The sequence below is a fragment of the Miscanthus floridulus genome, chromosome 8 (assembly GCF_019320115.1).
Source record: "Miscanthus floridulus cultivar M001 chromosome 8, ASM1932011v1, whole genome shotgun sequence".
Lineage (NCBI taxonomy): Eukaryota > Viridiplantae > Streptophyta > Magnoliopsida > Poales > Poaceae > Miscanthus > Miscanthus floridulus.
Window position 1 is genome coordinate 221,534,864 of NC_089587.1, and position 27,076 is coordinate 221,561,939.

General features: G+C 48.1%; 2 protein-coding genes and 1 non-coding gene across 5 annotated transcripts; 1 reads left to right on the top strand and 2 right to left on the bottom strand.

Annotated features, from left to right (window-relative positions):
* Window positions 1-906: 906 nt before the first annotated feature.
* LOC136475066 (serine/arginine-rich splicing factor RSZ21) lies at window positions 907-5,023 on the bottom strand. Of its 3 annotated transcripts, XR_010763083.1 has the most exons (7): window positions 4,866-5,023; window positions 4,045-4,145; window positions 3,132-3,220; window positions 2,634-2,865; window positions 1,970-2,069; window positions 1,722-1,862; window positions 907-1,605 (listed from the first exon to the last, which is right to left on the bottom strand). XR_010763083.1 is itself a non-coding variant. In XM_066472619.1 (6 exons), exons 2-5 carry the CDS (start codon window positions 4,131-4,133, stop codon window positions 1,988-1,990), a joined length of 492 nt encoding a protein of 163 aa, XP_066328716.1. In that variant the 5' UTR covers window positions 4,134-4,145; window positions 4,866-5,023; the 3' UTR covers window positions 1,612-1,862; window positions 1,970-1,987. The 3 variants fall into 3 exon arrangements, 2 of the variants coding, with proteins under 2 accessions (XP_066328716.1, XP_066328717.1); XM_066472619.1 differs by lacking the exon at window positions 907-1,605 and having other exon boundaries at window positions 1,612-1,862; XM_066472620.1 differs by lacking the exon at window positions 907-1,605 and having other exon boundaries at window positions 1,612-1,862; window positions 1,951-2,069.
* Window positions 5,024-5,412: 389 nt separating this feature from the next.
* On the top strand, window positions 5,413-8,770 carry LOC136478254 (protein CYPRO4-like). Its single transcript, XM_066476617.1, has 2 exons — window positions 5,413-7,124; window positions 8,233-8,770. The coding sequence occupies exons 1-2, from the start codon at window positions 5,550-5,552 to the stop codon at window positions 8,512-8,514; spliced, it is 1,857 nt and encodes a 618-aa protein (XP_066332714.1). The 5' UTR covers window positions 5,413-5,549; the 3' UTR covers window positions 8,515-8,770.
* Window positions 8,771-15,515: 6,745 nt separating this feature from the next.
* LOC136478848 (small nucleolar RNA Z247) lies at window positions 15,516-15,654 on the bottom strand. The gene has a single exon (XR_010764520.1). It is a non-coding gene; the product is annotated as a small nucleolar RNA Z247 (small nucleolar RNA).
* Between the last annotated feature and the right edge of the window lie 11,422 nt (window positions 15,655-27,076).

Genomic DNA, 27,076 nt, shown 5'->3' on the forward strand with positions numbered 1-27,076 from the left:
TATAATCCGCTGCAAACCGTGATATTGTGATAGCTAGTCGTTGAGAGGCAAGACTAAAATGTAGGATAAAGACAAATCCAATTTACAAGGAGTATTGTTCGTGATAACTTAACTAGTCATATGACAAAGCTAAGCTCAGACAAATAAGTCGCTCACATTTGTTTTCGGTTGCATGCTGGAAAAATGTGCAATTTTCTACGCACAATTTCGAAAGGGCAACCAGTTGTAGACCTTCAAGCTGGTCCAGCGTGTACTTGTTTCATTCCAATCCATTGTTAAGCACATATTCAGGCCAAAACTAGCACACACGAGATGGTGACAACTAAAATTTGGAACCTGTTGGCTTAACATGTAAAATTAGGAACATGTTCAATACGGCGAAGGCATAACGAGGTACTTCGCTAGCAGAGAAATACCAGCGTGTGCCCCATGTGGGTTGCTGCATCTAAAGGCAAACAGTACCCAGCCGAGCACGCACACCATAGACGACCAAAAAAACATGACACATCGACTCTAAATAAGTGGGCAAGGACCTAGCCCAAAAAGTAAGTTTCATGAACTTATTACTCAAAGCCGCACCAGATTTAGCGAGCAGAAACAATGTACTTCCAACCTACCGAGGAGCTGACATATGTAAACCAGAAACAAAGACGGTCAATTAATACAAGATCCAAATTAAACTGCTGCACCATATCCTTTATGGCACGCAAATGCAATGCAACAATAACAGGAACCATCCATCATTCCATAAGGAAAAGTGCAACTAACATGCAACATGAATGCCAAGCAATACGATAGCACTATTGCACAGATGCGGAAGTCCAGCATGGCCCAAATGAAGCATTCAGAAGAAGACTATAGGGGACACTGGAATGATCTTTAAAAAAATCATTCGCCAAGAGCAGATTATACCTCAAATCTGTGTATGTTTTCTGAGAGTATTCACATAGAATTACAATTAATTTCCGGACATATTTATACTACAATTGATGCTAACTCTATCAGAAAGTCCAACATACACTGATCAGGAGAAAAAGAAGAGCAATTGTACCAAGAATAACTTACCACAGACAGAAGCATTATTCAACCACTACCAATATGGTGCAGTGAAGGCAGAACACAAGGAACAGAAGTGAAGAACCAAAACCACAAGAAATAAAACTAACACGTTTAGTCGAAGGCTGCGCCTCTTGCTGAAGTCAGCCTGACTAGGTTCCTTGGATGCCCAACTAGGTGCAGCTGAAGGCCACACTTCATTCGCCCCAATCCCCAGCATGCAGAGTAGATTTATTTTCACGTGAGTGCTGCAATTAAAATAACTGCTCTTGTTCTATGACGAAAATCAAGGGCCTTACTTTCGCGAGCTGCATTTGTTAGTGCTCAGTACACTCAATCCTTATTATCAACTATATGGGGAAAAGGATATTACTAATTTGTGACGAAGTAGCATCTTCGGTGAAGAATTTCATGATGAAACATCGAAGGCAGATAGTAATGAAAGGTTGACAACGTTTGCAGGTAAGGACGTGCCAAGAATGGAGGAACAAAACCATGAAGACTACAACTGAGAGCCGTAGTTGGCCGAGTCGTTTAAGCAGAACATGCCTTTTTAACACAGAGAAGAAAGGTAATATGTCTTAGTGGCATGATACATCCAAATCTTAAAAGTTCTTTAATGGCATAATCAAGACAATCACAATAAGCTAGATAAGGTTTTAAACCTGAACTGAAGTCATGCAGTTGACGACAGTTCCAAATTTGTTCCTGACAGCCAAACCAAGGACCAAGTTCTCACACAGAGGAGAATCAGGCAAGGGCTTCAGGCCTAGCTCCTGCTACACCAGTACCTGCCATCATTACCTCTGCATAACAGCACATGGCAATGTGAGGTATATGTATTCTATAAAGCTGTCCAGGAACATAGAGTTGTATTTTCACTGATTTGCATACCCATTAGCAAGGGAGATACCTATTTGTTGCAGTTGTACTACGGCGACCTACTATAGCTGCGCCCACGAGCTGGCGAAGGACTACGACGCCTTGGAGAGCGATAACGAGGGCTATAGCTCCTGCAAGCAGAGCAGTTAATTTAAGGCTGCTTTGTAAAAGGTAATTAAAAGAAGGGACAATTGTCTGGCGGACATCCAAAGTGATGGTCGTTTGCTGACGGACCAGAGTGTCTTCTGGCAAACTGCTCAAAATGGGGTGTCCGCTAGCAAACAACCATCACTTTGGATGTCCGCCAGACAATTGTCCCTTAAAAGAAAGAATTAGAGAAGCCTGCAAAATGAGAAATGCAATTTTGGCATAGTAGCAAATTGCAGGCTTGCTAGCCAAAATCCAAGCCCGTAATGAATCTACAATAGAAGGGCATTAAAGCAGAATAGTATCAGTTACTCCCTCCGTTCCAAATTGTAAGTCGTTCTGACTTTTCTAGATACATAGCTTTTTACCATGTATCTAGACATAATGTATGTCTAGGTATTAAGCTATGTATCTAGAAAAGCTAGAACAACTTACAATTTGGAATGGAGGGAGTACCGAAGAAAGATATAGGCAGCATTTAAGGTTAAGCAATAAAATTTGAGAGTTAATTTACAACTGAAATCTACAAAGTAAAAAAAAATGGTTACCTTCTACTATAGCTCGGACTCTTGCGGTATCTAGGGCTGCGGCTGCGGCTCCTGCTCCTGCTGCGACGTCTTCCACTACCTAGACCTCCAGAGCCAATGCGCAGACGACATTCACGTGCGAAGTGTCCAGTCTCACCACACTCATAGCACTTCGACTCAGATCCACCATACCGATCGCGACCACCACGACCACTGGAATTACGAGATAGTTCAACTCTCCATCCATTCTTACCTATTTCGGAAACAATACACCAAAGTATAGTTAACACCAGCAAAAAATAAACAAATAAGAGCAAAGTGAGAAGTAAGAGTAACAAATTGCAAATCCAGAACAATCCAAATGCTGCTTCATTCACCCAAAAAATGCCAAATCTAGAAGCAAGCTCTTAATACTGATTGAACAACTTTTCGGACAATCACAGGATTTCTCTTCACAAAACTAAAGTGTGTCCAGGCAGAGCTTCAAACAAGTTCAACCAAAAGACACTGCTAACATACCATCTAGATCACGAATAGCATCCTCCGCATCCCTCCTGTCATCAAAATCAATAAATGCAAAGCCAGGTGGTTTACGTGCGACCCAAACACTGCATTGAGAACAACAGTTAGCGAACTACACCAGGTGAAACAGCACATTTCATCTCATAAAGAAAGAAGTCGTAACGGACATATAACAGGTAAAACATATCCATCTCACTAAATCGAACATGAAGATACGTATGACTGCATACCTCCATCTAAAAGATCCAAAATATTTTTTTCTTAAAATAAGAAATGGTTGGAAGGGCGGGCCTGGTGCAAGCGGTAGAGCCTTACCGCCTGTGACTGGAAGGTCCCGGGTTCGAGTCACGGTCTCCTCGCATTGCACAGGCGAGGGTAAGGCTTGCCACTAACACCCTTCCCCAGACCCCGCACAGAGTGGGAGCTCTCTGCACTGGGTACGCCCTTTTTTAAAATAAAAAAAAAGAAATGGTTGGAAGAGCGTGCACAGTGGACATAAACAATACAAAGCACCTCTGCAGACAAAATAGTTGGACGATCAAGTTTGCAAAGTTTTACACCACCGCAATCAATATTTTTTTTTATAAGGCAACCAAAGCCCTTGAAAGTCAAATATCACGGTGAACGAAACAAGTTTAACAAACTGGGTAAGGAAGTTGGCCACACAAACATCTGATGAAGAATATGAGCAAAGTGAAATCAAAGTTGGTTCTGAACTATCACCCTCTCCAATAAGTTAGTGAGCTCATAAATAAATCACTAAAACATCATAAAGCTATTCTCTGGGGTTTCATCACCATATGAATGACTAGGTTCTTACGTTGGCTTGCCATGCGTTCAAGGCGGAAAACATAAAAAACTATAAAAACATATCTATACAAAACCGGGATAAAGTTTGACAAAAAGTGACCTTCGCAGAACTCCAAACACACGGAACTTATCTTCGAGTTCCCCAGAAGTCACGCGTGCATCCAAGTTGCCAACATACACACGGGCCATTGTGAACAAATCCTGAACTTAGTCACAAGAGGAACAAATAGAGTTAATTCAAATTAGTACTCCCAAACAATTAACCAAAAGAACACATTATAAACAATTTTCATGTCCAAAAGATACTAAGGGTAAGGGATGAGTCACAGAAATCAAGACATATCTCACAGAACATCACACAGACACCACCTGCCACAATCCCCAGTATGAATAGCCAACCATATTCGTAATTCAACAATGTTCTAAACAAAAATGAGTACCAGCTGATGCTTTGCTGCTACAGCATAAAGCCACACATCGCAAATTTACAACAGAGTGGTCATAATCATATTTGGAAGACTGAACAATTTATGATCCTTGCAAGCAAAGTTAGATCCCTATTCCCTAAACCAAAGGGGTAACTCTATTGACCCAAAGGGACAGCGGAACAGCCCTACGGAAGGGGGAACAAGCGATTTTATAACAATAACAAACGTCAGGCGAATTCGACGCGAACGCTCAGCAACTCCAATCTAAGCACGAGATGGCCACAGTATGACCACTCAGACACAAGGGTTACGCCGATCGAAACACCGAATCAAACTAACGAAATTAAACCACAAAATTGCGCGCGACCAGCTCACGGACCGAGAGGAGATGGCGTCGACAACCAACAGTTAGCCTTCTAGGGTTCCAAAACCTTGGGGGACTAACACAGATGCGGAATCAGACATGAGACTGGATCAGAGAGTTTGGGGTTACCTGCGCGGGAACGAGATGAGAGCAGTCGCGTACAGTAGCACCGCCAAGTTCCCGCCTTCGGCAGCTGCGGCGGCGGCGTTGGCGGCGGCGGAGGGCAGAGTGGAGTGAAGCTCCTAGTTTTGTGTGGAGTTGGAGGCGATAGGAAGAAGACACGGGCGGGCCATATAGCCTGTGTCAGGCGAGTCGCACACTCACGTGGGCCTTATGGTTCCACGGCCCAACCCAGCTTTCGCCAGACCCAGGCCCAATGCCCACCGTTGGCTTTCCTAGTCTGCTCTCTGCCTTTCTCTCATTCCCCTCAAAAAAAAAGTTAGCTCTCTCAGTCTCTCTCATCAAAATCCATCGTTTTCCTGAAAAAAAAAAATCAAACCCATCGTCATTCGCTCAAATAAAAAATATCATCATTAAAAAAAGTAGAAAACCACTTCGCCCCCTTCGCGAAGGAACCTCGTCGGCCTCGCCGTCTCCGGCGCGTGGGGCGCGTCACGTCCGCCACACGCACCGACCATCCCCTGCCCTCCCTGCCCCCACATCGGCCCCTGCAGCGTACTTATACACACTCCCCGCCGCTCCGATCTCACTTTCCCCGCCTCCATCACCAATTCACGATCTCCTCTCCCGCACCGCACCCCGGGTCGCCCGTCTCGCAACTCCCGATCCGAATTCCCCTCCACCGCAACCGCCATGGGCGGCTCCCACAGCCACGAGGACATTGACCTCACCTCCTCTGACGAAGAAGAGGAGTACGAGGACGACTACGACGCCCGATCACCCGTCGCGGAGGCCGCTGCGAGCGCGGGGCAGCGCGACGACGACCTCCTCCGCACCGCCACCCCTTCGTCGCTTGAGGCCATCGACGCCAAGCTCAGGTCGCTGGATCTCGAGTACCAGCGTCCGACCTCCGCCAAGCTCTACCTCCACATCGGCGGAGCCTCGCCCTCCGCGCACTGGGTGCCCGCCGAGCGCCGCGCGACCTACGCCTTCGTCGACAAGTCGAGCGACGACGACTCTTCCACCAGGTGGTTCCTGGAGGTCGGGCCGGGGCCGCGGGTCTCCGCGCCCGTGGACTCGGCGCTCCAGCTGAAGACGATCCCCGCGCAGCGCCGGGCGGACTTCGCCGCGAGCGGCTCCGTATGGGCTCTACGACTGCCCACCGATGCCGAATTCCGCCGGTTCAGGGTGGACTACGAGCGCTGCCTCTTTGAGAACACGTACGGGGTCGAGGCAACGGATGAGGGGCGAAAGGAGGTGTTCGGCGCCGAGTTCGCCGCGTGGGCGCGGCCCGCCGAGGCCGACGACGCTGTTTGGACCGACGCGAAGGAAAGCCTCACCCCTCCCGCTGCAGCACCAGCGAAGGACCTGCTTGAGGAGTTCGAGGAGGAGGCCGGCGACGGCGACAGCATCCAGAGCCTCGCGCTTGGGGCGCTTGACAACAGCTTCTTGGTCGGTGGCGCCGGGATACAGGTGGTCAAGAACTTCAGCCATGGCTTGCATGGGAAGGGCGCGTCGGTGAGGATCTCGGGGGGCCGTGGCGGCAGTGGGAGCGCCTATTCGACACCGAAGAAGGCACTGCTGATGCGCGGCGAGACTAACATGCTGCTGATGAGCCCAGGAGAGGCTCTGCATTCCAGTGGTGTCCACCATCTCGATATTGAGACTGGGAAGGTTGTCGCCGAATGGCGGTTTGAGAAGGATGGAATTGATATCACAATGCGAGACATTGCCAATGACAGTAAGGGGGCGCAGTTGGAACCCTCCGGGTCGACATTCTTAGGCCTGGATGACAACAGGTTGTGTAGATGGGATATGCGCGACCCCAGAGGCAGGGTGCAGACAATCGGTAGCTCATCAGAGTCACCAGTGCTGAACTGGTCACAGGGTCATCAGTTCTCGCGTGGCACCAACTTCAATTGCTTTGCAAGTACTGGGGATGGTTCAATTGTTGTTGGTTCTGTGGATGGGAAGATTAGACTCTATTCTAAGAGCTCGATGCGTATGGCGAAAACAGCATTCCCAGGGCTTGGGTCTCCAATTACACATGTGGATGTTACTTATGATGGGAAATGGATTTTGGGAACAACTGACACATACTTGATCTTGATATGCACCATCTTCAAGGACAAAGATGGAAAAGAAAAGACTGGGTTTAGTGGCCGTATGGGAAATAGGATTGCTGCACCAAGGCTGCTGAAGCTCACTCCACTTGATTCAATTTTAGCAGGGACTCGCAACAAATTCCATGGTGGGCAATTCTCATGGGTACGTTCAAATCTCCTGTTCTGAACACATAATAATAGATGCCCCTGTAGCTAATCTAGTAAAATTAAATAGAATGCTAATTCAAATATGCATGATAAGTGAATTGTCTAGATTTCTCTGGTCCTGGTCATAGTAACAGTTCATTGCTGCACTAACTAATTTATGCAAGTGATTTGTATAGCTGTAATGGAATTATTCTCACAAGAAGTAACTCTGTACCAATTAAATGCCAATTCACAGAGGAAAGAACTTGTTCACCCTTTGTTCTGTGCATATGAACGCTTATTCATGTTTTATCTCGAAGTGGTAACAACTAGTATGAAGTGATTGTTTTGTCCTCATTTTTAACAGCATGATCTCTGCACATAGTAAGAAGTACATGTTTGAAGTAGGGGGGCGATAATTATGTTCCTAATCTGACATTTGTAGAATCATGTTATAGTTGTTTACTTAACCTTGAGAAGCGGATTCAACAATTCAGAAGGCGAAAATAACCTTGCTTATACTTCTAAAAAAATAACCTTGCTTAAAGACCACTTTTAAATATATCGCACCTTTGGACACTTCTCATTGCCTGTAACGGTAATTTGCAGTTCAAGTTTATTGCATATAGTGCATTCCATTTTTAGTGAAGTGATGTGCATTTGCATTGCAAAAATTCTATGTAGTAGTGACCGTCATTTCCTTATTGTGATCATTTGCTTGTAAATTGGCTGCTTATGAATCTCACCTTGAACACTTCTCATTGCCTGTAATGGTAATTCGCAGTTCCAGTTTATTGCATAGTAAATTAGTAATGTTAGAATATTATAACAGAAGGGCGGGCCTGGTGCAAGCGGTAGAGTCTTACCGCCTGTGACCGGAAGGTCCCGGGTTCGAGTCGCGGTCTCCTCGCATTGAACAGGCGAGGGTAAGGCTTACCACTGACACCCTTTCCTAACAGTTGAGTAGCCAAGTGTGTTCACCTGTGTTTGCATTGCAAAACTTTGCTTTAGTGTGATCGTTTCTATTGTATTGGCTTCTTATGAATTTTATGTTCCTTGATGCTTCAATATAGTTCAGAATTTGTTCTGATGTCTGTTCCTCTGCATTCAATTGAGTTCATCAGGTAACAGAGAATGGGAAGCAGGAAAAGCACCTTGTTGCTACAGTGGGCAAATTCAGTGTCATTTGGAATTTCCAGCGAGTCAAGGACAGCAACCATGAGTGCTATCGTGATCAGCAGGGCCTCAAGAGCTGCTACTGCTACAAAGTTGTCCTCAAGGATGAATCGATTGTCGACAGCCGCTTCATGCACGAGAAGTTTGCAAGCAGTGACTCTCCAGAAGCACCGCTTGTTGTTGCTACACCAATGAAAGTCAGCTCCTTCAGTATAGCAAATCGACGCTGACTCCGAAGCTCTTCTTTCCCCGCTGTGCAAAATAGTTTGGGTAATTGCAGGTTCTCGTTCAGTTTGTTCCTTTTCTAGACGGTTTGGTTGGTTGGTTGGTTGGTTTACTTTATAGTTTTCTTAGATCGAGGTTTCTTCCGGGAAGAACTGGTTCGTGTGTATGGCCATTTGCAGTGGCTCAGTAAAATGGTATGTCTATGTTTGTTGGACAGCATGTAATGTGATGGTTTACAAGCAAAGTAATGTTGATTGGAGACTCTAGTTGTCCCACTTTTTAATACCGATGATGCTTACTTCTCATGGAATGCTAATTTCCATTTTCGGGGTTATCTTTTCTTTTTTCTTTTTCTTTTTTAAACATGGAAGGTATCTCCATAACTTATAAACCAAGGCCAAATCTTTGGCTACAAGCGACTAAATACAAAACGGAATACTGTCCAGAACTGGATCAGTACCCTGACCTGACTCAAAACTCGCCCTGAGGACAGCTAAGCTATGGGCTACCAAATTACAAGGAGGATTATGGACTACATCATAAGCAACTAAATGGGCCATAAGTTGGACCGACGATTAGGCAGACCCAACGGCCCACCAAGTCGAAAATGCAACAGCAAACAGAAATCTCTCTGCTGCACATCGTATGATCTTAGCGTCGGCGCCTCTTAAAAGAAGCCCCAAACAAAAAACTCGATCATGTCCTGTATGGCTGTGCCCCTGATCTGAACTGTTAACCCGGCCCTCCTCTTCCACGCGTGCCTCACACACATACACTACGCATACAGACACATTCTTCTGCCTCACCACCACAAACCATGATGGCGCGGAGAGAATGCCATCATCAGTCATCACAGCGACGCTCCACTGCCCCTGCCGTAGATACCAATCTCAACTACTAGCGAGTACGGCACCGACCACTGTCCTATTCTTCCTTAATTAATCATGAGAAGATCGCTAACAATTAACAACCCCGCCAGCACTCTTCTCTTCTAATCCATTCCGCCAACCAGCTCCCCCCTTCTAGAAATCGGATAAGAGCATCCTGCAGTTCTACGATACCTCCATCTATCCATATAAAACTGTCATATTAGAGTAACTCCAGCAGTTTCTCAATACCTCTCATTTTCTTTTGGTGGCCACTAATATTTTCCTCATCTCTCCAAGAAAATAGAAGATACAACTCCTCCAATACCATAGGGACCATCACAACAACCACTTTTCAGCCATATTTTCTCTTACACGCCTGTTGAACCCACCGTTTATATGGGTATTGGGAGAGATATATTAGGGTACTGCTGCAGCATCTCCCCTAATAAATCTAAAAAGTGATATTAGGCTACCCTAATACCATCTTATCAGGGGAGTTGTATTAGGGGACTCGTGGAGATGCTAAGGCACCGAGCATCAGTGCGGGATGGCCGCGATGTACGGTAAAATATTCAGTGCAAACCACATTTTCGGTGCAATCATGAAAACCCTTTAAATCTCAAAATTTGTGACAATGCACTATTAATATGCATAATTTTAAATTTTTTAAAAGGTTTTCATGTAGTACACTGAAAATGTGGTTTGCACTCAATATTTTGTCGCGATGTACCTCCCCGCACCTAACGTCTACTACGAAGTACGGACCCAGCGTCGTCCCATTGGGCATTTCCACGTCCGTGCCGGGCTCCCAGCGACCCAGCGGCGGTGGTTGGCCCTTGTACTTGCTTCCCCCGCGCAGAAAATACTCGCGGCGCTCCATTCGGTTCCCAGGCAAGGAGTCAGCAGGACTGGCCGGACGGTGTCCAAAGGTCGCCTAGTTTGTGCAGGGACATCCCTGCTCTGCTTCCCGTGTGGCGCGTCCTGGCTCCTGACTCCCGAGTCCTGCCTGCCGCCCTGATCCAGTCCGATGATTCGTTTTTTTTTTTTCCCTCGCGTTTGGTTTTGATCACTGGTCAGGTACTTACGCACGAACGAGCCGGGAAGACGTCGCTGGCTTGGCGTTAAGGTGGGCGTGGTGGTGTGGTGTGCGAGTACAATTGGAGGGCTTCGTTCCATCTTTTCTCTCTTCTAATTATAGTACTAGTACTAACCACTTATGAAGCGCACACAATGACCTCGCGCGGCGGACGGAAGCCCACGTCAACCGACGAGACGAGAGACGAATGGCGATTGGCAGCGCGGTCAGCTCTGAATAATGCACGGAGAAGACACGCAGACGCCGAGAGCCCGACACGCAGACGGATGGGCGGATGGACATCCATGTCAGTTGACGAATGGGCGCGCGCGACACGTCTCCCTCCCCGGTTCCGGGTGCACGACCACGTCTCCAACCCAAACATGCCTTTTCTCCTTATTATAGTACGGAGGAGTATTTTCATTTATCTGTGTTCATTCACACATCTCCTCCATCTCGATCGATCGTCACACATGCCTTTTCGCCTGCACGCATTTACCGGGAGTTTCGGGCACCACAGCATCGAAGCAATGTCACACACGCATGCGCATGCGTATGCTCTCGATCGGTCTTCACAGCTTCTCTTGTCTCTCTCTGTGTCGCTTCCTGTCTCCGGTCCGTATCCTAGACGCAGCAGGGGTGAGCTGTGAAGGCCGAGCTCCAGCTTCCTCTGCGTGCGAGGTGAGCTGTTGCGTGCAGCGCGGGTGCACCGTGGCCATGGACGTGAGAAGTTACTGCCAGAAAAGAGAAAACTACCCGAGCCGTACCATCCTTTTCCACGATTCCGGCGGGTAGCTCTGTCGTGCCGGAAACATACACGTCGCACCGGGTCTTGTCTCCCCCGGCGGGTAGCTCTGTCGTGCCGGGAACATACACGTCGCACCGGGTCGTGTCTCCCGTCCTGCGTACCAAATGGTTCCAGAGCAGGCCTACTTTTTAATACGTCGACGCTCAATTAGATCACACACTCTATAATCAGCTAAATCGTTCGACGTAGCACTTAGCCGATTTAGGGATCGGCCGGTGCCCGGAGGATATTCACACCCGGACCTTGTGCCTCGTCGGAAGCGCGATACGCAAGACACGCCGGCGATATCTCTTTTGAGACCCGAAACCCCACACGTCCGGAAGGGCCCGTCGGGGCGTGCAGCGGCTATGTGCTGCTTTAGCCGGCCTAACCGCTCTAGAGCGTCGTCGTCGTCGATCCTCCAGTCATGCAGCACTGACGAAGAACGTGGAGAAGAGGTAGATAGAAAAAAAGGGTAGAGAGAGATAGTAGATGTGTTTTTTTGATGATTTTGTGTTGGATCCTTCAATCGGCCATGATCCTCTCATATATATAAAGGTGTGGTCTTTGTTAATGTAATTGACGCTAGATGACCTCTATGGGTCATGACCACTCATATATATAGAAGATCGCATACATGGATGGTTACAAGCGTGGCCAATGGGACACGGCAATCAGGAGACACAGCTCCAAATATAGATGATCTCTTACTAAATATAGATTACACGCTTCTATGTTTAACACCCCCCTCAATCTGGACGGTGATAGACTAGGTTCAGATTGCGCCGTAAATTGCGGTAGGGAGTAACCGGGAGCGGCTTAGTCATGATGTCGGCCACCTGGTCCTTTGATGAGATGAAGCGAACGTCGAGTTGGCGAGAGGCAACACGTTCACGAACAAAATGATAATCAACCTCGACATGCTTCGTGCCACAATGAAAAATGGGATTGGCAGAGAGATAAGTGGCACCAATGTTGTCACACCATAGGGACGGTGGCCAAAGCTGAGAGATCCCAAGTTCCCTTAGCAACACTTGTATCCATATTACTTCAGCGGTAGCATTAGCGACGGCCTTGTATTCAGCCTCTGTGCTTGAGCGAGAAACAGTTGGTTGTTTGCGAGAGCTCCAAGAAACCAGATTGCCACCAAAGAAAATAGCATAGCCACCTGTACTGCGCCGATCATCTGGGTTCCCGGCCCAATCGGCATCAGAGAACGCACTTAGCAATAAAGACCCAGATTTAGTGATGCATAGCCCCATATCAGACGTGGAATGAAGATAACGCAGTATGCGTTTTACTGCCGCCCAATGAGCCGTCGTTGGTGCTGACAGAAATTGGCATACCCGGTTGACAGAGAAGGAGATATTGGGGCGAGTGAATGACAAATATTGGAGAGCTCCAACAACACTGCGATAGCGTGTAGTATCTTCAGCTGAGAGAGGGTCGCCACTTTTTAAGAGTAACTTGTCGTTGGGAAGCATAGGTGTCGGAACACTATTAGAGGAGGCCATATTTGTGCGCTGCAGCAGGTCTTGGATGTATTTGTGTTGTCTCAAGATGAGGCCAGTAGAAGTATGATGTACTTCAATGCCAAGAAAATATCCAAGAGTGCCAAGATCTTTCACCGCAAACTCAGCTTCAAGTTGAATGAGTAGACAATCCGTAGCCGATGATGAAGAGCTCATAATAATAATATCATCAACATAGATGAGAATATACATATGAAGGCCACCTTTGTTGAACATGAAAAGAGAAACATCAGCCTTAGAAGCTTGAAACCCCAATTGTAATAGTTTGGTACTAAGACGAGAAAATCAGGCACGCGGGGCCTGCTTGAGGCCATATAATGACTTGTCCAACTTGCAAAGATAAGTAGGATGAGACGAGTCAACAAAACCAGGTGGTTGTTTCATATAGACGTCCTTTTGAAGATGGCCATGTAAGAATGCATTTTGAATATCAATCTGTCGAAGAAACCAACCACGGGAGACTGCAAGAGACAATAAGACTCGAATAGTGGTAGGTTTCACTACGGGGCTGAATGTATCATCATAATCAACTCCATACTGCTGCTTGAAGCCCTTGGCGACCAATCGTGCTTTATAGCGATCAACGGAGCCATCAGCTTTGTGCTTCAGTTTGAAAATCCACTTGCAATCAATGACATTAAGGCTAGCACGTGGAGGAACCAGATGCCAGGTCTTGTTCTTGACAAGTGCTTGAAATTCATCATTCATTGCTGACCTCCAAAGGGGGTGTGCCATAGCAGTAACATGCGATGTAGGCTCTGTATCTGAAGTCCGAATGGCAGAATAAGTAACCGTGCCGTCAGTACAAACCTTGGGCTTCTGGATGTTGTGGCTTAAGCGCGTGCCATACTTGTGGGCAGGAGGAGTCGGTGCGGGAACCTCTGAGTCGTGCACGGCCTCAAGCCGGACGCTCGGTGACGTAGTTTGCCGCGATGGGCCGGCAGATGACATCCCAACAGCAGCCTCTGTGCGTGCCGTAGGGGACACGGGAGAGGCAGGGAGTGTCGGCGCCAATCCTGGTGAGGTTTCAGGCATCCCGGGACCTGCTGCATGCTGAGGGGCTGCATTCACAAGGTTAGCAGCAGGAAACACATGCATATCGTAATTGTTTAAATTAAAACTGCCATTGTCCTGATTAGGTACAACGTTGGATGAAGGATAAGTGGAGAAAGGAAAAAGTGTTTCATCAAATATAACGTCACGGGACACATACGCACGTCTAGAGTCCATATCAAGACATTTGTATCCCTTGTGAAGACCACTATATCCCAAGAACACGCAGACTTTGGATCGAAAGGAAAGTTTGTGCTGGTTATAAGGTCGCAAATTGGGCCAACATGCGCAACCAAATATACGGAGCATGGAATAATTCGGTGGAGTTTTGAGGAGGCGTTCTATAGGGCACAAATTATCAATGACTCGAGTGGGCAATCTATTGATGAGATAAGTGGCTGTGAGGAAGGCCTCGTCCCAAAATTTAATCGGTATGGAGGCATGAACCAGGAGAGCAAGGCCAGTTTCAACTATATGACGATGCTTGCGTTCGGCCAATCCATTTTGTTGGTGAGTATGTGGGCAGGAAACACGATGAGCTATGCCAAGGGATCGAAAAAATTGAGTATGAAGTTTTTGTACTCCCCACCCCAATCGGATTGGACGCATTTAATTTTAGTATCAAGGAGGCGTTCTACATGTGCTTGAAATTGCAAGAAAATGCGTTGAGCCTTAGTGCGGTCATGCATCAAATATATCCACGTAAATTTACTAAAATCATCGATAAAGCTTATGTAGTATTTGTATCCACCAACAAATTTAGGGGCAGGGCCCCACACATCTGAAAAAACAAGTTCAAGAGGCGATGTAGAACGATGAATGGCATGAATATAGGAGAGTTGATGACTCTTGCCTAATTGACATGCATTACAAACTGAAGGACTCGACTCCTTGATGTATGGAAGATTATTCAAACTCAAAATGGACCACACGACTAGGGTAGAGGGGTGGCCAAGACAAGCATGCTACTGATCTGGGGATGCCTTGACACTGACAAGTGCTTGTTTGAAGAATTCAACATCGGACGGCTTTATGGGATAGAGGCCGGATTCACACTTTCCTTCCAGAAGCACTTGTTTCGTTGCTTGGTCCTTTACAAGAAAATGATAGGGATGAAATTCAAAAAATACATTATTGTCACGTGATAGTTTATGAACTGAAAGAAGGTGTTTAGAGATATCAGGTAAGTGGAGAACATTATGTAAATCAAGAGGACAAGTAGCAGTATTAAGAGAACAAGAACCAATATGCATAATTTGCAAACCTGCCCCGTTGCCAACTTGAACCGTTTCTCCACCATGGTATTGTTCACGCAAGGCTAGGCGATCCAGATCACTGGTTATGTGATCGGTATCCCCCGTGTCGGTGTACCAGTTGGTGTCGATCTTGTAAGAGGAAGTAGCAGCCACCGCAGCATAGGGTTGTTCCTCCTGGTAAGACTCATCCATACGATGCCAACATTTGATAGCAGTGTGACCTGTATGACCGCAGATCTAACAGGGAGGGGCGCCGCGTCCATATCCCTGGGGCGGAGGACCGCCACGGCCATGACCTCGGGCGCGGGCAGGGGGACCGCCATGACCACGGCCCCGCTGCTGCCCACGGCCCCGTTGCTGCCCACCTCGGCCGACGAAGTTGGCCGACGCGCTGATGTTGAGACGAGTCTCCGCCTGGTACTACAGTTGGCGTGCCTCAAATGCTAGCAGATGTGAGTAGACATCGTCGAGCGTGAGGGGCTCACTCTTTGTCGTCATAGATGTGATGAACGGATCGTAATCTGGGGGAAGACCCGCTAGGAGATAGGCAATGATCTCATCATCACAAAGAGGAGCATCAGCCGCAGCCAGCTCGGAGGCCAGACTCTTGATCTTGTGGAAGTAATCAGCAGCAGAGAGGTCACGCTTCTTGGTTGTAGCAAGATCGACACACACTTGGACAGCATGCGCACGCGTGGCGGAGGAGAACATGCGCCGAAGAGTATCCCAGGCTTCTTTGGATGTGGCGGCCGACACCACGTCCTAAAGGACGTCTGCAGTCATCGATGAGAGAAGACCACTTAGTACTTGTTGATCTTTATCATACCACAGGCAATATTCTGGGTTAGACACGAGCTTGGCGCCATCAGCAGTCGATGAAGGAATCTACTGGGGAGGCGCGGTAGTGGATCCATCGATGAAGCCCATAAGCTTTGCACCCCGCAGATACGGGAGCCATAATGTATAGTTTGTTTTGTTGAGTCGGATGGTGACGGCATGAAGAATTGGGATAGGGGCAAAGGTAGTAGCATAGGAGAGACTGGAAGTGGAGGCGGAGGTGGTGGAGGAGGTAGAAGATGATGTCGACATTGATTTAGAAGAAAGCTGGCTCTGTTACCATGTTAATGTAATTGGCGCTAGATGACCTCTATGGGTCATGACCACTCATATATATAGAAGATCGCATACATGGAAGGTTACAAGCGTGACCAATGGGACACGACAATCAGGAGACACAGCTCCAAATATAGATGATCTCTTACCAAATATAGATTACACACTTCTATGTTTAACAGTCTTATCCCAATAAAAAACAACTCCAGATCGTGATCTCCAAATTTTCTATGGGAAAATACGTCTAAATCCTGATCAAAATAGAGTTTGGATCAGACTTACACAGACAAACCGACTAGGCAGGTTTTCACAGGGCCTGGGCAGCCAAGGGTGCATTCAAACCGGCCTGACAGGTTCAAACCAGCCTGGCCGGTTCTGCTGCAGTCCGGTGCAGAAATTATTTCAAAAATTGTAATTAATTCATCCGGACTTTAAACGAGGCAAACCATATATGTTTTCGGTCAGTTCGATGAGGGGAACGCAATGGTGCAATCATATCATGTATTTGAGGAGCTTTCTCAAACCGGCCTGGCCGGTTTTGGAATCGGTCTGACGATTTCTAGCAGGGCTAGCACCCCCTGTTTCTTCGTCTGGGCTCTAAATAGGATGATCCATATATGTTTTCTGATTATCTTAACGATAAAAATATGATGGCGGAATACATTATATGCTTTAGCCACTTTTGGTTGTCAACCTAATCCAAAATACTGGTGACGATAGCGGTGGCCATTGCAGCGGCCATGTGAAATTCCTGCAGGCGGGCAGAAGAATGGTCGTGCATGCGGCTCTCGTCAGTTCACATGTGCTGTGTACCGTGTAGGCGCATGATGTATGTACGGAGTATATATTAACTAATATACAGAATGGGAAATTAACATGACCAAAATTAACTGGCAGTGGTTGCCTTGCGTGCACGATCACACACGACATAGCTACGGAGTCTGTTTCTCACGAGAAGGCAGCTCCAGATTCATGGTAGAACTGGGAGCTACCATAAACAATAGTTACTCTTCCTTCTTTTATCCAGATTATCAACAAACAGCTAAAAGAAAATAATGTAAATATACCCAGATCTCTAACCGACAAAATTACGAAGCTTGAGCTCCACCAAACAAGACCTACATAAGTAGTACAATATGTTAAGAATTCGGACGTGCAAGTACCCCCTGTCACCAAAAGAATGTCATTATATTTAGTGCTAAGTCACATCATCTTAAATTTGACCAAGTTTTTAAAAAATTAAATATTTATGATATCAAATAAGTATATTCATATTTCATAGTATGGCTAATCGATTTCACAAGTGATGATACTTGTTTATATAAATTTTGTTTGATCAAACTAAAAATGAGGCAAAAATGTTCCTTTTTGGCATCTCTTAGGAATAGGAAAAAAAGCGTTGGATTGAAGTTACATGGAACTTATAATCCTACATAAATTCAAAATGTAGGAAAGTTTTCATCATGGCCTTTGTATGCAACATAGAAAATTAAGAAAATCCGAGAGACAAAGAAAAGTTTTCATGAGACACAATCTTATGCTAATTTTCCTCCAGATTTTTTGTGGTTTCATACTCCCCATAGTAACCCAAAGGACTCTCTAGGGCATATTTGATAAACGCATAGCTTGACATGAATCGTAGTTTTGTTCATATAAAAGAACACAGGATCCAAGGGGGAAAATAAAACATGCCCCAAAAATCGTATGCTCTTTTTTTTTTATTCTAGAGGACCTCTTACTATTGTGGTAAAAGTGGAGAGGTAAAACCCTCTCTCCTTTCTTTCAGCACCAGGTAGTACCACTATGGTAAACGATGCTGAGTTGGCACCATATGCCCATCTACTTTCATCGTTCGACATTGATGCTTTCTCATGAATAGAAAAAAGGAGATGGTGGTTCTGATGTTGGTCCTACAGGCACATACATGTCGAATTGTCGATGCTCAATACTAGGTTGTTGAGATGTTCAGCTTGTTGGTTTCGGCCACGGCGTATCAGCTAGCCAATAATATTTTTCTTTCACAACAAGTCAGTATCAGCCGAGCTTAGCAGCCTAGAAACCAACCAGCGAACATGCTGGCTTTCTCAACTTCTCTTTTGGTAGCGCTATTCAGCTTCGAGGATACTGTGGTTAGTCTTAGGATGACGGGTCGATGGAGTACCATCGAGGACCACTTCCTTTCCTGCAGCTATTTTTCAATTTGAACGTCTCAAGTTGCAACGCTGTACGGCCTCGCGGATATATACATAAGTAGTAGCCGTACTAACATGTAGCACTGGCATCAGATTAGCACAAGGTGTGAAGATAAGGTCACGCGGACGCAGCACATTGGCACTACTAAAGTGATATATCTAGGAATTTAAGAAAGAAGAAAAAGGTGGTATATATCTATCGCCCGGGATATATGGTGTACGTGTTCGGCGCTAAGCGTTTTCCATGGCCCAAAAATGGTGCCAAAATGCCCGGAACATGACCTGCCTAACTGCCGCCAAACCTCCTCCCCCAGGCAAAGGTCACTGCCGGCTGCCTGCCGTGCTAGCATGGTCCTCTCAGCTCCTCGCACCATCCTCTATCTAATCCGATCGATCCACTTGCCAGCATATGCAAATTGCTTCCACTTGAGAAGAAGATCGATGGACATAATGCTGCCTTTCCCTTCTAACCGCGTGCTCATTAGTTTGAGCAGCAGGCTGAACGTCCAAGTCAAACCCAAACAATCACGGCAAAGATCTTGCCCTGACCCGGAAATCTGCAAGAAAGCAAAAGCAACCCGTATCCACTGGTATGGTACCCCCTACCCGCCCAACTGCAGCACACACACATCCTTGTTATCCTCGGAGTCGAGCTACAGCTAGTAGGAGTACATGTCCCACGCCGGTCTCTGTGGTTCAGAATCAGACCGGCCGGCCCGATCATCTTATCGCCAGCATCGGATGCGACCAATCATTTGACCACCACCGATGACGCTAACCCGACGAACTTCTTTTTTCGTTTTAGCACATGCCGCAGCAGCAGTAGTTGCGTGCGGTCGGGCCTCTCAGACGGGGTGGATTTCGCTGAGTTTTTCGCGTCAGAGGTTGGAGGAAACCGAGACCGGGACGGCTGTCCTGCCATCGCGCCGTGGAAGTGGAACGCAGCGCAGCGCAGCGCAGCTCGGCACGAGCGGTTGACCGATCGATTGGCGCGTGCCGTTGTGTCGTCGGTCTGCCCCGTTGGTTGCCGCTCCCGCCCGGCAGTCTCACCGTGCGCGCCGCGTGTCGGCACGGAAAACGTCGGCGGACGGGGCCCGAGCTCCGCTCCCGGGCCGCAGCAGCGGTGCCGTCCGGGGACCCGAGGCGATGGATGGCGAGCGCGCGCGTCAAGCATTTCGGCGGGCGCCGGAAAGCACAAAGCAGCGCGCGCCGGCGCATGTTCATAGCGTGCCCCCCTGCCCGGCCTGGGCGCGACATGGCATGGGGTGGTGTCCAAGGCAAGAATCATGCATGCATGGACGGAGTGCGCTGCAAGCTGCTGCTGATGGTGCTGAGAGCATGCAGTGGCGCCGCGCGGCGGCGCACACATGGCGGCGCGTGCATGCACCGGCGGGCCGGCCGCGTCGAGCCGTTGCTTTCTCTCCTGTCCTGTCCTGTGAGGAATCACGGATGCGCATGCTGGCTGAACGCGCAGTGGAGTGCAGTCGTGCAGAGGTGGTCGAGCTTTTCGTCGCACAGTAGTGAAAATGCGGGGCGTTACACTTCCGCTCTGGTGCGTTCGTTGACACCGTACCAGGAGACACCTGGCCTTGTTACAATCCTACACATTCGAGTGCTGGCGAAAAAGTTTGTCGGTCTCGACACTTGGAAGTGCCATCCTTTTCTAACATGTTCGCGCGGAGGGCCCCCTCGGAAATCTACCGTGTCGCTCGCTCGCTGCATCCGGTTCGTTAATTGCAGAGGATTGAATTCAAAGAAAATGATGCACCTCAGGAACACGAGAGATTTTGGTCGCTGCCCGAGGTTGTTCGCGTCACTTTACACGTGGGTGACCATCGGTTCGCCGCTTGGCTCTCGTCGCGTGCATCGGTCATCAGTGCCGTTCCAACGGCCGCCCCTATCCATCCATCCATCCGACCGAACCACAGGACGGAGGACGCGCGGCAGGCAAGGCAGCCCGCGCACCAAAGTTTCCTCGTGGACCGAGCGCGTTCACGAGCCCTGGGAATGGAAACCCCGCGCGCGTGTCGTCCCGTGCCGCTGACTTCTCGGCTCGGGCGAGCCGACCGTGACGCCCACGGCATCGCGATGGCTGCGGGCACGCACGGCGGCGGCCCGGCGGTTTCCCGGCACGAGGACGTACGCGCGCTTCGTTGAAGCGCCGGCCGGGGTTGATTTTCTCGTGCGAGTGTGATCGAGGCAGGAGACTAGGAGAGTCTTGGTGTCACACACACACGGTGTGGGAAACTGGGAACCGCCGCGAGGGGCGTCGTCGAAGGCGATAGATGGCCTGGATCTGTAATTCTGGATGGAGAGATGTTGATAAGACCTCGATCGGAGCCGCCGCCGGTCTCCGGCTCGGAGGCGATAGATGGTGTAGCCGCGGCGCCGTTGACGCGTTGCGTCTGAAAAGTCACGACCGTTTGCCTGGCCATTTTACGGTTGCCGTCAAGACGGGGCTGATCGGAATGTAAAACTGGTTCAGTATTCAGTATTCAGAGGCTGAACGACGTTAACGCGTACGGGCTCTGGGCTTCGGAATGTTGATCTAGCTACCTTCCAAGCTTTGGCGGTTTTAAAGTTCGCACACACACACATCGTAGATCCTTCACGTTCCGGGCAAATCCAGGCCGGGCCCGCTGTTGATTGCTGAGCTGCAACCGAGATTTTTCCTCTCGTACCTAACTCGATCACCGAGGCCACATCGACGAAGAGGTCGTACTCGTAGCTAGCTACTCTACTCACTTTCTCTCTCCCGGCAGTAGCAGCAGCATGTACGAGAGTATATATAAATCCCCGAAAGTTGATCGGCCCATGCATGCAAATTGCAGCGCTTTGATAATGTTATCCCGGTCGTCCTAGGATTGCCTTTTATTTGCAGGTCCATGCCGTGCCCCGTGCTTTGGATTGGATGGAGTGAGTGGGCGCCGGGCGGTAGTTAACGATTGGATTACCCATGCCACTCTGGCAGCCACAGGATGGGCGTCATTGTCATCCCACGGGGCAACTCTCAGGAGACGACGTGCGAGTTGCAGCCAGTAACATGGATCAGGCGGTAGAGTACACGGCAGTACAGTTAACAGTTGTGGAGGCATGACGGACGACGATGGCATCCCCCACACCCCACAGGCGCACAGCTAGGCTAGGATCGGCAAGTTGCGGTATGGAAAATGCAGAGCGTCCGTACGGCCGCGGGCCAGCCGGAGCTACTGCTCATACTCCTGTTTCTAATCATGGCGATTAGCAGCCGGGGTAGGGTCATAGGGTGGGCTGTTTACGTTACGGGGCCACGGACGCAAATCCGGGAACGGAACGGAGAGAGGATGGTGTGGATGGATAAGAAGGTGGGGACGCCCACTCGCCCAGCGCGTGCTGCGCCATCCGCTTCTTTTTCTCGTGCTTTTGCCGGGGTCCCACGACCTACCGTGGGGCCTCCTCTGTTGTCCTCCTCCCCAAGGCAGCAAGGCTAGACAATTGGATAGGATCAAGGGCGCGGATAGCCCGGATACGGTCCGTGATGCTGATGTGAATGCCATTGCCAGACCGTCGTCCCTCTCTCTGTCTTCTTTTTTCTTTTTAAAAAAACTTTTGGTCTTTTATGTCCCACACAACCAGGATGCTCAGGCGGGCCCAGAGCTAAAAACGCGCGGGTAGTACCGAACGAAAGGATTTGATTCTCGATATCGTCGATTCCTTTCCGTTTTCGAATTTTTCGGAGAGGTATACTCCCTGTTCGCTGCATCGTTTCCGTGAGTTATAAGCCGTCTAATGTTGTTTTGTCAGAGAGAAAAGCACTATATCATAACTAATAAGCATGACTGAAACAATCATGTGAACAGGGTTTGGTTGCCTGGCGCAGCCACACAAGTCCATGGATCATGTGGCTGCTTGGTTGTCCTTCTATTCTAATATGTACATGTAGGCTGCAACTGGTTGTTTTCTTCTTGCAAAAGCAGTAATTGCAGGAGCGGTTACATGGTCCCGTTCGTTTGGAGGAATTTGAAAGAATCTGAAGGAACTTGTGAAAAAAAAACACTGTTCTAAAAAAACAAATCCAACCAGATTAAAGGGCACGCGGACAGAGCCAACAGCAGCAACAACGCCGCTACAGCAATCACTTCCAAAGAGGCTGCATGTTAGATCTATAATATTCAATCAAATTAAATTGATTTAACTGTTTATACTTAGGACAAACTCCTTGAGGCTACAAGTATCCAGCTCAAAAGGACAAATTAAATGCTCACAATGTAGCTCCAAGCTTCACATTTGTAGCTCTAAGTAATTGTAGATTTATTCGTAGGTTTATATTTATATTCAAACACAACATTTTCTGAACATAATATTATATAAATTACAATACAACTTCGTACATAAATTTAGAACCACAAACTTTCTCAGGGCTCTTACAACACGACTGCTATGCATGGACTGTTACAAAACTTATAAATAACTTGTACACATACAACCTTTTACCTATTCAACTACGTTCGGGACGGGGAACGCGTGGGTGGGGTTGTTTACTTATCTTGTATGGATATTTTCAAAGAAACGCAATACGAACAAAACTAATATTGTTCAGCTATGAATTTTTTGAATCATGACGCCCCAATGAAATAATTTTTTTTTTTATAAAAAACTTACAAAAACACAACTTATATATTATACTGCCGAAAGGTTGTTGACATCTTTTTAAATACGTTTTGTAATTAACTATTATCTAAACAAATAACAAGATAGATAGCCGACCAAAAAATTGGTTGTAACATGTGGAACCAACAAATGGGTAGCATGATAGATAATTATACATAGATGAAAAGGAGAAAAACAATTTGAACATTTCCTCTTAGGTCATGTTTGATCCATGGAATTGAATTCGTTTTAATAATATAATGAAAAATATATTTGTATATTATTGTGGGCTAAACGAGAGAAATACTTATATGTTGCATTTCTACCATAGGGGAGCGGGTTGAAGAGCATGTTATAAGTTGAAAAGTAGAAACATAATATGGTAATCTATATAATCAATTTCTATCTCTTGTCCTATGAATTGGAGTTAGCCTTATATATGAACTTTAGAAAGTTGTAGAATGTAAAATTTCAAGCTAAATAGCTTAATTTATTACTTAGATTCTAATTTCTCAAAAAAAAAAAATAAAAGATCCAAACAGCCCCTTAGATAAATATATAACGTTTTCACATTTTTATTTTTTTATTAAAAAGCTGTATATGTTTAACGTGACGCGGGCCTTGGGCCCTAGGGGCATACGTGAGAATTTAACTGAGTTTATTTATACGAAGATATTTTTCTGTTAAATAATTGTTTTTGAACATCTGTTATATAATTCATCCTATTCGCTTATTAATTTCCAGCAGTCCAAACCAGTCAGCTAACAATATTTTCCTCTTACACCAAACCAGCATCGGCCAACACAAAAACCAACCAGTGAACCGGTCGATTGTCGATCCAAACTGACGCGCCGATTGCCCGACGTAGACACGCATGGGGGGCCCGCCGTGTAAGCGAGTCGGTCACGTGGCGTGTTGCCGTCGCGCGTCGGTCCCAGGACGGCGGCATCCTGACACGGCATGGCTCACGTCAACCTGCTGCGACCGTGACGTGTCGTGCATACCGGCTGTACGTTGGGTGACGGTTGCGCGGGGGCCCCACCACGCCGTGTCGTAGTATGTATATATTCAGAGACGTGAGTATGCGTACATATACAATCACAAGTATTTGATGTTTGACTGAAAACGAGAAATACGTTCTTCTTTAACAAACATCGCCCGGTTTGGAAACAAGGGGTTCCCCCGAAGGCGCTCGCTCTACACAAACATCATTTGGAGGGCATGGACGTGGCGCTCCAGCAATTATGTCTCCCGCAGGTAACATACGTCGCCGCAAGCCCAGCAGGCAATGTTGCTTGTTTGCCCGTGATTGCCATAAGGAGTCCCACACTCCCTCTGCACCTGCTCCCATGAGTTGCTAAGATCCGAGCAGCCGATGCTCCTTGCCATGAGCCCATGACCCCTCAAATAACTAGGACGAGATCGTCTGAAGTTGGTCTCCACGACTGCTCCCGACAGTCACTCCATCGCAACCGTCCGCTGCCATCCAACGGAGAAGCTGAGCCCAAGCACTCAGCCTTGTTCGCACGTTGGGGTGGCCCAATAACACGGCCTATTAAGTCTAAAAAGCAGCCCGCGGCTCCTACCAAGAGCTCCCCATGGATAGGAAAATCGCCGCCACCGTCTTCTGCTCGAGCGCCACACCGTCGCCATCCCGTCATGGAGAGCCGCGCCATCGCCATCCCCTCTCCTAGAGCCGCGCTGTCGCCAACCCCTCTCCCAGAGCCGAGCCGTCGCCATCCCCTTGCCCAGAGCTACGCCATCGCCATCCCTTCGCTACGGGCCGCATCGTCGTCATTCCCAGGCCGAGCATCTCCCCGTCGCCGTCCCTTGCCGAGCGTCGTCGTCGTCCTAGACGCTGCCGGCCTACAGCGTTTCCACCTCATCCAGGAGCTGTCCAGGAGCACGGCTGCTATCCAGGAGCTCGACTAGCTGCAGCACGACTACTGTCCAGGAGCTCTCTCAATATCTAATGCTCTAAGTACAGTCTGCAGAGAATGCCTGTAAAGTGTAATTTGTGCAAGAGCTTGCAAACTGTGTAAATTGTGGTTGTATCCAAAGCATCAAAATCATGCAAATTTTATAGATTGCCATTTAATTGTAAATTGTTCTGAAATTGAATAAAAAGTATTTCTGAGTGAGATGCACAAAATATTCTGTTGTTCTCTAGCATCTAGTAGGTGTATATGACCTTGTTGCTGGTCATATGAACTTTACAATTCCCTCTACTTTATACTTCAACCACAGATGCAAAAGCTACTCTAAAACAATCTATGTTTCAGAAAGCAAAAGGTATTCTTCCTACTGCAAATACCCATACTACTAGAATTCAGCAATGACATCATTTGTGATTGCCCCCTGCAAAATAAGAGGTTCAGACATGTATGTTTCAGACATGTATGGTTCAGACATGCATATTGGAATGACGGGTTCTCAGCAATTTTTTCCTGAAAATACATAAGCATGCTTCCTGCTTGATCATATGCCATCTCTTTGGCGCTTGTCCCTTAAATAGTTGTAGTCTAGAAGAGCGTAACTAAGATTAAGTGAGCCACCAAGTTGAATGGAAGCCAACTCATGTGCAGCTTTGGGCCCAATTTCTACATTATCAGCCGTCTCAATTTCAAAACTTTGTAACTCTGAAATTTTCCTTTGAGACACCATCAAGTGTGAGGTTTGCGGCAATTGAAGGGTGTGATTGTGTTCCAAAATTAGATCACTTACTTTATAATTTCCCTTCTCCCGGTCTAGTATGAGACCTGTCGGTGTTTCGAGTTACCACTGACGAGTAAATTTGTATTATTGCGCGTCTGGCTCAGATGGTGTGCTTAGAGGACACGAGGTTTATACTGGTTCAGGCAGAAAGTCCCTACATCCAGTTCATCGCTATTGCTCATATTACTAGAAACCGAAAGTTTGTAGTAGGGGTTACAAACGGACGAGAGAGGGAAATGATCCCAAGTCTCTAGTGAAAGGAGTGAGTGGGTGCTGAGAGCTCGATCGCTGCTCAGCTATGCATTCGTGTCGTGCTCTTGTGGGGGTCTGTATCAGATCTTGATGGGTCGATCAGTTCGAGATCCCCTTCAAGGGCGCCCTACTTTCCCTTTTATAGGCCAAGAGAAAGCGCGGGTTATAGCGGAGGAAAAAGAGAAGAACGAGAGAGAGGATGGCCTCTAGGATCGCCGGGTTCTTCTTCTCCTTCATACGGGTCCCGCCGACCCAATAGATGTCAACAGAGATGGCTCCCACTACTACACAAACTTTACTGGAGGCGGGCGTTTTTGGTTTCCCGTGTCGGGCAAAGCCGTCCGCCGCGGCCTAGAGGCCACGGTAAATCGTGGCTTAACCGCGGCGGGCGGCTTTGCCTGCTGCGGTTAATGTTTTTTTAAAAAACAGGAGCCCGCCAGCAAGCCCATTCTCAGCCCACCGACGAGCCCATTTCCAACCCAATAGTCCGAAACCCTACCAAAACCCTAGCGCCGCCGGGATCCGATGCGAGCTCGCCTTGAGCTCCACCTCGCCGGATCCGCCGTCGACAGGCCCACCAGTCACCGGGAGAGGGGCGCCAGATGTGGATTCACGCCGTAGAGCCACCGGTGGCCGGATCGACGCCGTGGAGCCGCTCGTGGCCGGATCGACGCCATGGAGCCACCGGGTCCGGATCCACCCTCGCCGAGGCTGGATACGCCCTCGCCGGGGCATATCCGTCACCGTGGCAGTCGCTGGAGGCGGATCGAGACGACGCCGCGCCGCTGTAACCTGGTGGAGGATGGGCCGCCGCGACAACCTCCTCCCGCGTGAGCCGCCTCAACGCGTCGTCCTCCCTCCACGCGAGCCACGCCACGGTGCCACATTCCACCCGCGCGAGCAGCGCCACCGCGCCGCCCTCCCTCCGCGTGAGCCGCGCCATGGCACCACCCTTTGCCCGCGCGAGCTGCGCCACCACGGCCGAGAAGAGCGCCGCCGTCGCCGGGAGAGATGGAGGATGGGGAGTGTAGGGGTGGGGGTCGAGGGAGAGGGGCTCGTCTCTCAGGATGCAGCACGTGAGAAGGGAGTGCGGG